The 11,347-nt window shown below is 37.3% G+C and overlaps 1 protein-coding gene across 1 annotated transcript; it reads left to right on the plus strand.

Moving 5' to 3' along the window:
* The first annotated feature begins 8,131 nt into the window (after positions 1-8,131).
* On the plus strand, positions 8,132-10,353 carry KIF2B (kinesin family member 2B). Its single transcript, XM_007533524.2, has one exon. It carries the CDS (start codon positions 8,191-8,193, stop codon positions 10,201-10,203), a length of 2,013 nt encoding a protein of 670 aa, XP_007533586.1. The 5' UTR covers positions 8,132-8,190; the 3' UTR covers positions 10,204-10,353.
* The last annotated feature ends 994 nt before the right edge of the window (positions 10,354-11,347 follow it).

Genomic DNA, 11,347 nt, shown 5'->3' on the forward strand with positions numbered 1-11,347 from the left:
TTTTTGTACCAAATATGACTCAAAATGTTTCCATTTTGTTCTTTATTGGGTAATTAATGGTTTACAGTAAAAAATAAAACAGTATTTTATGCATATTTAACATTTATCACTTTTCCATATAACAATTCAACCCCCCGCCCAAGTCCTCTGACATCACGTTCCAGGGCCTGACCCTCTCTACCACTGCAGAGTCCTTTACTTTGGTGCAATACACCAAACCCATGACTGAATTTTAGGGTATTCATTCATCCATTCACCCATTTACCTAGCAATTTCTTAGTGCCAATTTCAACACAAAACTTTATCTTAAGTTTATCATACCAGCAATATCTCTTTTCACCAAACCTGATCTGATATATATACATATATATATATATGTATATATATATAGGTTATATTTTGAGGTTTCCCAGTAATTCCTGAATATTATCAGCTTGTATATCACTGGATGCATGCAATAAAAATGAATCAAATTGTTATCACTACTAGGTCAACCAATTGTTTAAAATATCCTTATAATTAACCAATTACTTTGACATCATCTCTTAGTCCTGATAATTTACTTTTCTCTCTCTTTTTTTTAAGTTTTCTGATAGGAATATAAAGATTCTTATAGAATGAGCTGGAAACATAGTTCACTAAATAAAACATGTACCTTGCCATTCATGAAGCAAGGTTGGAACCCTGCCACCACTTGGGAGGAGCTATGGCACCACAGGGAACACTATGGTAGTGTCTTTCTCTGTCACTCTCAGAATGAGAAAAGTGGTACCAATTACAATTGTACACATGTACAACCTCAGCATATGCCACTAAAAAAAAGTTTCAGAACAGTGAATATGTTACTATGACAGGTAGATAAATGTCGGGATCTAACAATGATACATAATGCTTATGTAAATAACACTAGAAACAGATAAAAACAACCCCAAAACATGGTTACTTTGAAATATTATATATTTACCTGATACTTTCCAAGAGTTCAATCAGAAATTAAGTATCTTCTATGTACAGGATGATATTATAAAGCATTGTATACAATATAAAAGATAATATACCGATACTATAAATCTCATTGAATGATAGTCTTGAAATCATATGATTTTACTGCATGCTGATAAGCAATAGCAGTATCAAATTTTCTTCTGTACTAAAACTAGCTTTCCCAGTTAAATTGTCCTGTGCTCTACTTGTTGAAGTAGGAATATCTTCAAACATTCAAAAAACGAAAATATATCTTTTCAATAGGCCCAGATATATCAAAAGACCATTCATCATTTTATTCATAGAACGATAGGATCATAAAACTTTCTGACTAGAAAGAGACCTATAGGGCATCTATCTAGTCCAGTGCTTTCTGGCTTCACAGTAACATAAAAATTACCTGTGGTGCTTTTCAGAAATACTGATTCTCAAGCTCTGACTGCTAGTGATTGCATCAGAAGGTCTGGTAGAACCAGGCACTCTGTATTCTGTTAAAGAATTTCTATATGATTCTGACAGAAGCTGATTCAGGAATACAAGTTTAATCTAACTCCTAGAGCTATTTCAATGTGGTTTTTAGTGATTTTTCCCATTTTTCCTTTAGTTTCTGATATACTTGGACAGGGCTCTGACACTTCGACATTTATAGTTAGTGTCTATTAAAACATTAGGCATACATCTGGAATTTATAGTATATATTCGGTTGTTGGAAAACATGATGTATTTTATATACCTTTAGTGTACTTGTGTGTGTAGTTATTAAGGTGTCTCCAAAATGATGCTGTACTGTAAAATCTGAGGCCAGAGTCTAGCACTGCTTTCTTGGTTATTCCATATATAGCACTTGCCTCAGAACTTGAAATTTGAAGACAGTTATTAAGGTGTATTGAACACCTACTTAGTAGAGTGAGGTCCATCATTAGTTTTATCCAAAATTCCATGCAGACATCCATCTAGTGCTAGTTTATAGTCTCAGGGAAATTAAGTCAATTTTCCAGACACTGAGTATATAAATATTCTCTCTCAATCAAGTCTACACTTACCAAGAGAGAAATATGCAGATACTTTTAACCAAAAATTGTGGGTACCATCAATAAAAAGCACAGAATAAAAGTGGGACTTGAGAGGAAGGCATCTAATCTAATAGTGTTTAAGGTGGGGGAATAGATCAATGAATATCAAAGAGCTTTTTCGAGAGAAGAGATGCTGAATTAAGTTTTTATGGCTTAGCACTGTTATTTATTAGTTATTTAATTTGCACATACATAAAATCATGTGGAACGAATTATGTTCTTCTTCTCTAGAGGAGACTTTCTAGTACATATATAGTATAAAGGTCCAGTCTCCCAGTTCTTTTCTAAGATAATTTTTTTAAGTCACTTTATTTGGGGGAAATGATCTACAAGACTGTTGTCACATGTGTACAGACACAGATTCTTATCTCTTTGTGATAGGTGTTGCACACCAAATCTTCCACCAATGTTGGTTTACAAGACTGTTTATGCTTTAGAAATACAATTTTTCAGAAGTCAGGCGGTAGCACAGCGGGTTAAGCACACATGGTGCAAAGGACCCACTGGCTTAGGGATCCCGGTTCCAGCCCTGGCTCCCCACCTACAGGGGAGTCGCTTCACAGGTAGTGAAGCAGGTCTGCAGGTGTCTATCTTTCTCTCCCCTTCTCTGTCTTCCCCTTCCTCTCTCCATTTCTCTCTGTCCTATCCAACAATGATGACATCAATAACAACAATAATAAAACAACAAGGGCAAAAAAAAAAGGGAAAAATAAATATTTTTTAAAAAAATACAATTTTTCACTCCTTCAAAAGTTTTTTAGTAAAACTCCCTTATTATAAAAGTACCAATCACTCTGCTTCACAGATCAGTCTCCTCCCAACTTGAGACTCCTTCCCTTTTCGTAATTTAAGGTCTTCTCGCCAAGTTCAAGTATATGTTTATGTGTCAAGTTGTTATTTTCCTTTATGTTTGTTCTCTCTCTCTCTCTCTCTCTCTCTCTCTCTCTCTCTCTCTCTCTCTCATAACCCTTATGATATCATCTAGCATTTTTTTTCTGGTTCATCTAATTTAGCATGACCTCCTCCATGTTACAGCAAAAGAAAGGGTTTAATTTTTATCTTTTTTAATTTTTTGTCCAAATCATAGTATTGGGAAGTTACTGGTTTAAAGAACAGTAATTTACATATAGATGCAATTTCTCATCCCTCCATGGTATGTGCCTGAAAGACATTCTCACCCTCAGCTTGGGTCCTTCCCATCATCATGCACCAAAACAAAGGACTCTAGGGGAGTTGTGGAAGAGAGGTGATGGAGGCTGTGTTGGATTTTATTTGTTTCTTACAGCTGAATAGTATCCCATAGCTTAGTAAAGATACCAGTACCACAATTTCTTTATTAACTCATCTGTTATTAGGCACTAGGTTCCTTCCTCAAACTCTCACAATTATTTTAAATACATGTATTCTTTGTTTTGTTATAGTGAATTAGTTGAAATAACCTGAATTGTACTATTTAAAGATGGATCTGCTAGTAAGAAATATAGAATGTCATTTTCAAGTTACACAACTATAGATGAACTACAGAAGCACTTAGCTCACAAATAGGATGGCTACTGTGGTTGCAAGATGAATTAGAAGCAAATAGTCCTGACATATCATCTATGAGTAAAATTTAACCTCACACTTCCATTATGTTAAATAAAATGAATAGTGACCAATGCAATGAGCATACAGTAAGATATTGATGATTGTCAATTCCATATTCTTGACTAGTTTCATAGAGGAACTGCCACAGTCAATAGATATAAACATCCCCAAAGTAAGCAACACTATTTAATATGCAGAGGAAAGATGACACTGAGTTAATGCTCTTAGAAAGAATTCTTGTCCCCATTACATCAGTGAGAGGGTTAGGGAAGTATGGACTTAGCTGTTCTAGTTAACTGTGGTGCATGAGAAAAATATTAAAATGTCAAAAGGTAAAGATACTGTCTATAACAGTAAAGAGCTAGTTTTTTTTTTTTTTCCCCTGCCTCCAGGGTTATCACTGGGGCTCGGTGCCTGCACTATGAATCCACTGCTCTTGGAGGCCATTTTCTCCATTTTATTGCTTGTTGTTACTGTTTTTGTTGTTATTATTACCGTTACTGTTGTTATTGGATAGGACAGAGAGAAATTGAGAGAGGAGGGAAAGACAGAGAGAGAGAGAGAGAAACAGACCTGCTTCACTGCTTGTGAAGTGGCTCCCCACCAGGAATCAGGGGTGGGGGGCTCAAACCAGCATCCTTACTCTAGTCCTTGTGCTTCATGCCATGTGCTTTAACTCTCTGAGCTACCGCACTGCCTTCTAAAGTACTATTCTCATCCTCAAAGTTCACATTTCTTTTTTTATTTTCTAAATCATATACTTAATAAAGTGCCATTTTACTTTTAAAGAAAAACATTTAAACTAGAAATGATAGATTTAATTTTTTCTCAAAAGAAATTCAAAGAAAATTTATTGAGTTCTTCAGATCTAAGTCAACCTCAGGATACATGAATATTCTGGAAATGAGCAAGCCCCTAAAGTGATCAAACAAAACAAACAGCTGCTAGATGTCCATTAAACCTGAGCCAGAAAGGTGCTTATTTGATAGCATTTCTCTTGGGAAGTTGGCATCTAAAAGGAGACAAAAAATCATTTTTTTTCTCTGTAAAATAATTCTGACCTGCCCTCACTTGGGAAAATAAACCATAATTAGTAAGTAAAAGGAACTAACTTATTTTCTGTTCTTGCCCCCTCTCACACTGCCTTGTCTTGGTTGGCTATGTTTGATATATCTTATAATTTTCAAAAAAGATATTTGCAAAGGAAAAATATACCTCATTTGTCATGGCATGAGCTTCTTAGCAGATATATGACCCTTGAATACTGGATTCCTTTGACATATGAAATAGTGGGATGGCAGAAAAATCATGATGTATTTTTCTATGCAAAAGTGTTTTATGATTTTTCCAACAACACAATAATATAATGGGTATATGTATATATGTTTGTACTACATACATACACATATATAGTATATATAAATAATATATATTTTATATATAAATATTGCTGGCTATATTTAGATGAGAAATATTGTGGTAACTTATCTCTTATCTGAAGAAACTGCTTGCTTATAAATGATCATCCAGGCCAGAGTCAAGAATAATATCATAACTGGTAAGTAGGTCTTCTATTTTTGATAAGTGCTATATTCATCTCATTACTGGAGGATCTTAATATTTTCTTAGGTTAGGCTGTTTCTATGAGATAATAGCACAAAATGGGAAGGTTACAGTGGCGGTTTCTGAATTCTTAATCTTGTATAAATAGATTTAACAGAAAAAAATATAAAAATACCTAAACACCTTTCTATAGACTGTTAGATCAACCTGTGAGAAATGTTTTCATTGTCATACTGAAAATACTTTGTCTCCCTGATTTAAAAAATATTTTTTCCTCAGGCAAGTATGTTTCCATTTAATTAGACTTTGACTAAATATTATGAACATGACTAGATAATATTTTTGAGGTAATGATATTTGGCATGGTTATTGACAAGTTGAAGGAAATGTACAAGAAAGGAGAAGTTATTCTAGTCACAAGGCTGAAATGGTGATTCCTAACTTGTGTGGTTCCAGAAACAGTGTCTTTAGCATCACTTGGGAACTTGTTAAATATGCAAATTGTTGTTCCCTTCCTTCTCTTACTGAATCAGAATCTCTAGGGTGTGCTTTGTATACTTTGCTGGGTGAATTTCACCGACTCTAACATTGAGAACTGTTTTCCTCAAGTATGAATTTTAAAAGAAAATGATGTGCTTACTAATGGAGGACATGACAAAGTTTAAGAATGAAAATGTAGGCAAGAGCAAGGGAGCTATCACAATGGAACTGCAAAAAGACTTTTTTTCATGCCTGAGGCACGAAAGATCCCAGGTTCAATCACTACCTCAATGACAAGCCACAGCTGAGCAATAGGGCTGCTGAGGAGGGGGTGGGGGGTGGCTGCCAGGTGTGCATCACATGCCTTTTTTGGGATTTATGCAAGTATCAGTTAGAATGATAGATTATAAATCTTAAGTATTGATAAGCAGAGAATTACTGTTAAAAATAAGTCTAGTGGCAGTCTGAGAAAAAGGCTGAGTCAGGTTGCCCAAGGAAACAAGGTAATATAATTGGTTGGGAGATTAAATGATGTCATGGTTAAAGATTTCCAGAGGCTGGGAAAGAACTGTGTAACCTCAAATTTGACTTGACTACAGAGAACTGGAGAATGCAAAAATCAATTTACAATGCCTGGGTGCTTTCTCTCTTACTCCCTCCCCAATTAAGCTATGGGAGCAAGTAAGATATCCTAAAGAAACTACAAGAGAGAAGAAACTGAAGGGGAAAACCTGAAGAAGAAAAAAAAAAAGCTAGAGACTTTTGCGGGCATACCAGATAGCTAAATAAACTTTAGATTCTCATTTTTGCACTACCAGCATCTGTTACTTGTTTGTAAAAATCATTAACTTGGGTATAAAAATATGGTTAACCCAGAAAATCTAGGACCTTAGAAAGACTTCATTTTTAAAGCAAAAACTAAAAGACATATTGGAACCCTAAAACAGAAATGTATTAAAATACATATACCTACATCTCAGGAGATAGCATAGTGGATAAAGTGTTGGACTGTTAATTATTAGATCTTAAATGAAATCTCCAGCTCTAGTTCTCTCACTGTCTCTTTTTGTAATAATAATGAATAATAATAAAAGAGGATTGAAAGCATTGTGATAATAGTGCTTAAGTTATCCCTTTCATTCTTTCATATGGTGTATGTACTTTTTTTTTTCTATAAACTGCATCAGAGAAGTGCTCAGGTTAAATCCATGACACATTAAAGCAAAACTTTAAATACTGATAATTTTCCAAAATATTAATGATCACAGATAACTGTCCTCCGTTCAACATCTCCATGAGATTAGCACTGTGTACTTAGCTAACCTATCTCTTGTAACCATGCCACACTTTTCCAAAATTTAAGTTTCACTGGTTCACTAAGTTCACATTCATATTCAAGGGGATTATTCCATTAAAGAGAAGTATGTATATAACAAGAAAGTATTTCTATAATGTCACTTGATCCAAGGGAGTGTTGTCAAGAGGCTATACTACTCCCTATCTCTCAAGTTTTCAGTGTGATTACTATTAGGTTCAGAGCCAAAATAATTTTTGCCTCTGACTGTCTTTCCTGCCTTCCATTCCCCATATCCTGGATTCCCCCACCCAACCACCCCCTCATACAACAAATTCTACATGTACTCACAAACACATAATTTAAGGTATCAAAGGAGTATAAGATGAATTATCTGTTTCCACCAAATGTTTCTTCAGAGTATGGATAATGAGGCCAGAAGTATAATTAGTGAAAGAGTTGGAAAGGTAATTACTAAAACAGTCTAAAAAAATATTACTGGGGTCTGCAGTGCAACAAAACTTACTTCATATTAATAGCTGTCAGAGCCACTTGGAATGTGATAAACATCTTATGTTTGCAAACCTTTATCCTGCACCAGAGGAAGTTCCAAATTATTATAAGAACCCACTGCATTCGACTCATTTTGATTTTGTAATGAGAAAGCCCATTAACTAGGAGTAGCTTTAAATTGTGACAGTTAAACGAGCTTGGAAAGGTGGAGTACTGAAAAAGAAAAGATGACAAATTTGTCTAGATCTTGTCTTTAAAAGTCTGGTTTACAAACAAATCTACCTTCATGCTAGTTACCAGAGGATTAAAATTGAAGGAGCATTCGCTGATTCTAAAACTCAGATGATTCACTTTGAGATTGCAGGGGGAAAAAGATCCTCCTAAAGTCGAGGCATAAATACCAATATAGCATATATCTAATTTCTTATTAAATGATGTCTACATTCCAGCTGCTAAGCAATTAACAGCATGATCATATTTCCGCTCTGCATTTCTCCTAGAGGTCCTTGGCTTAGTCTTGGCCTTTATGACGCGCGAGTGGGCCCTGACTGAGTCCTGATGCTCCTCTCTCATAAAGGCCTGTGCAAACAACTACCCCACTCAGTGCTCTGAGCACTTCACGCTGGCTTGGGCTCTGGTCCGTCTCCAAGCTCCAAGGACCCCAGGAAGTGAGCCCTCACACCTCCATCATTGGTCATGACCAGCCGGTTATGCCTACCTCTCACTCCAAACTTCTCAGGCTTGAAACCAAAATTTGGAGCTATCCAAGTGGGTATCTGCGTGGCGATCCAGCGCAGCGATGGGCGGACCCACCTTGCTGTGGTCACAGAGATCAAACGAGATGAGGCTTGGGTCACCGTAGAGTGGGTCGAAAAAGGAGCCAAAAAAGGCAAAAAGATCAGTTTAGAAACCATCTTCCTGCTGAATCCCGCACTAGTCTCTGCTGAGTATTCTAGACCTCCCAAGTCATTACCCCCTCTGTCGCTAGCGCCCACTCCGGCCATAGGAGACCAGAATAAGGCAACACGGTGGATCGCAATGATCCCCCAGAAAAATGAAATGCCCTCAGGGGATAGTCCAACCTTGGGAATCCCCAGCACTCCTTTCCTAATGAAGCAAAAAAAATCGCCCTGCTTAAGGGAAATTGAAAAATTACAACTGCAGCGGGAGAAACGCAGGAGACTGCAGCAGGACATCCGAGCACAACGTGCCCTCAATGCCAACACAGGAAACCCCAACTATGAGATCATGCATATGATCGAAGAGTACCGCAGACATTTGGAAGGCAGCAATCTGGCTAACCTGGAGCCCCGGGAAGAGCGTGGGAAGATCTGTGTCTGCGTGAGGAAGCGGCCTCTCAACCAGAGGGAGGCTTCCCTGAAGGATCTGGATATTATCACCATACCCTCAGACAATGTGGTCATGGTGCACGAGTCCAAACAGAAGGTGGATCTCACACGCTATCTGGAACACCAGGCCTTTTACTTCGACCACGCCTTCGATGACAAGGCCTCTAATGAGTTGGTGTACCAGTTCACCGCCCAGCCGCTAGTGGAATCCATCTTCCGCAAGGGCATGGCTACTTGCTTTGCCTATGGGCAGACAGGCAGTGGAAAAACACATACTATGGGTGGCGTGTTTGCAGGACAGAACCAAGACTGTTCTAAAGGCATTTATGCCCTTGTGGCACAGGATGTCTTCCTCCTATTTAAGACCTCAGCTTACCAGAACCTGAACCTCAAAGTTTATGGAGCATTTTTTGAAATTTATGGGGGCAAGGTCTATGATTTGTTGAACTGGAAAAGGAAGTTGCAAGTCCTTGAGGATGGCAGTCAGCAAATGCAGGTGATTGGGCTGCAGGAGCAGGAGGTGTGTTGTGTGGAAGATGTACTGAATCTTGTGGAACTGGGGAACAGCTGCCGAACTTCAGGACAGACATCAGTCAATGCCCACTCTTCGAGGAGTCATGCAGTATTCCAGATCATTCTTAAGTCACAGGGAAAACTTCATGGTAAGTTTTCCCTTGTTGACTTAGCTGGGAATGAAAGAGGAGCAGACACTGCCAAGGCTACTAGGAAAAGGCAGCTCGAAGGAGCTGAGATCAATAAAAGTCTACTAGCGCTCAAGGAATGTATCCGGGCTTTGGGTCAGAACAAGCCCCATACCCCCTTCAGAGCCAGCAAACTCACACAGGTGCTCCGGGATTCCTTCATAGGCCAGAACTCCTTTACTTGCATGATTGCAACTATCTCTCCAGGGATGGCCTCTTGTGAAAACACCCTCAACACTTTAAGATATGCAAATAGAGTGAAAGAATTAACTCTGAATGTAAAGCCCCAACATCCTTGTCTCTATAGAGTTAGGCACAAGGTACCAAGAGTGTTAGAAAATCATATCAGAAACTCAAAAATGTCCCTCCAGAGGGAAGAATTTACTAAAATTTCTTCTTTACAAAATGAAGAGGCAGAGACTAATGAAATTGAAACTTTGTCTATGGCATTAAAGAACAAAAAGGATTCATGGGAGAGATCCAGTCAGTGGTCTGGGACCAACACCCAGGAAAGAGCTGATAGGGTGAACTATAATGTTGATTTTTGGATTACACAGTTATTGTCTGTTTTGGATCAGAAAATAGGTTTTCTGACCGAGATTCAAAAGAAACTGAAAGTATTACAAGATGATCTCAGAAACAAGAGTAAATTGGAATGAAACCAGTGGCAAGAGATTAGAACTGAAGTGGGGGGTATATTGTCTTAGTTCCTACCTCTTATGAAGAAAAATATGTCTAAATTATGTAGTCATAAAGCACCTCCTAGAAAGCCTAAAACATCTAAAAATATACTTGCCAGAAATGCCTGATATCTTTTTACTTTGTACTTTCTCTAGTGTTCACTTTCTACAGCAGTGATTCTTAGATGGGAGACATTTTCCTCTCAGAGATATTGGGCAATGTCTAAAAACATTTTCAATTATTAAACTTGGGAGTTTGGGAGTAGCTTTGAGTATTTATACTGTCATATGGTAGATAGGAAATTACAAATACTCATAAAGAGCCTGCATTATACTCGAAATTCTGCTGTAACAAAACCTGACTGAAAATCTCAACACTACTGAAGTTTGGAAATTCTGATGTATAAGCACCCACCTATGTTAAAACCAGATACCTTGAACTTGTGGTTAAAAAAGGCAACATACTATGAATTTGAAGGACTAGAGTTGGAACACACCAACAGATAAATCATTGGGTACAACAATATATGAGAATGAAACTTTTTGTTACATTACTGCATATATTCAAATTTTTAAGCTCTAGTCGTACTTGGAATTGGGCAAGTAAAAATTTTCTTTAAGAGACTAAGCCTAGGTTTAGGTTTGTTTTTGAATTGGAATTATATAGTATTCATACTTTGATTTCTGAGAGTGATAAAAAGAAGTATTTTGTGCACAGAATCCAGTGTTTGTCTAAGCATTGGATTTTGCTATGATGTGTGAAGGATTTTTTTCACTTTCTTCTTTTTAAGTTTTGAACTTTCTCTCTTTTTAAACTTTTTTTTCATTTATTTATGTCTTTACCAAAGCACTGCTCAGCTCTGACTTATGGTAGTGTGGGGAATTGAACCTGCAACATTGGCATGTCAGCTTGAGAATTTATTTTCATAACCATTATATTATCTAACCCCTGTGTAGGACTCCCACCCACCCCCGTCTTATTCTTCACTGAATGCTGTACTTTTTAAGAGTCAATAAGACCCATACCCCCTTCAGAGCCAACAAACTCACACAGGTGTTCCAGGATTCCGTCATAGGCCAGAATTCCTTTATTTCCACGATTGCAACTATCTCTCCAGGGATG

This window comes from Erinaceus europaeus, chromosome 12 (assembly GCF_950295315.1).
Source record: "Erinaceus europaeus chromosome 12, mEriEur2.1, whole genome shotgun sequence".
NCBI lineage: Eukaryota > Metazoa > Chordata > Mammalia > Eulipotyphla > Erinaceidae > Erinaceus > Erinaceus europaeus.

Coding starts and splice junctions, on each gene's coding strand:
- KIF2B (XM_007533524.2), top strand. CDS start 8,191: ATGACCAGCCGGTTATGCCTACCTCTCACTCCAAACTTCTCAGGCTTG.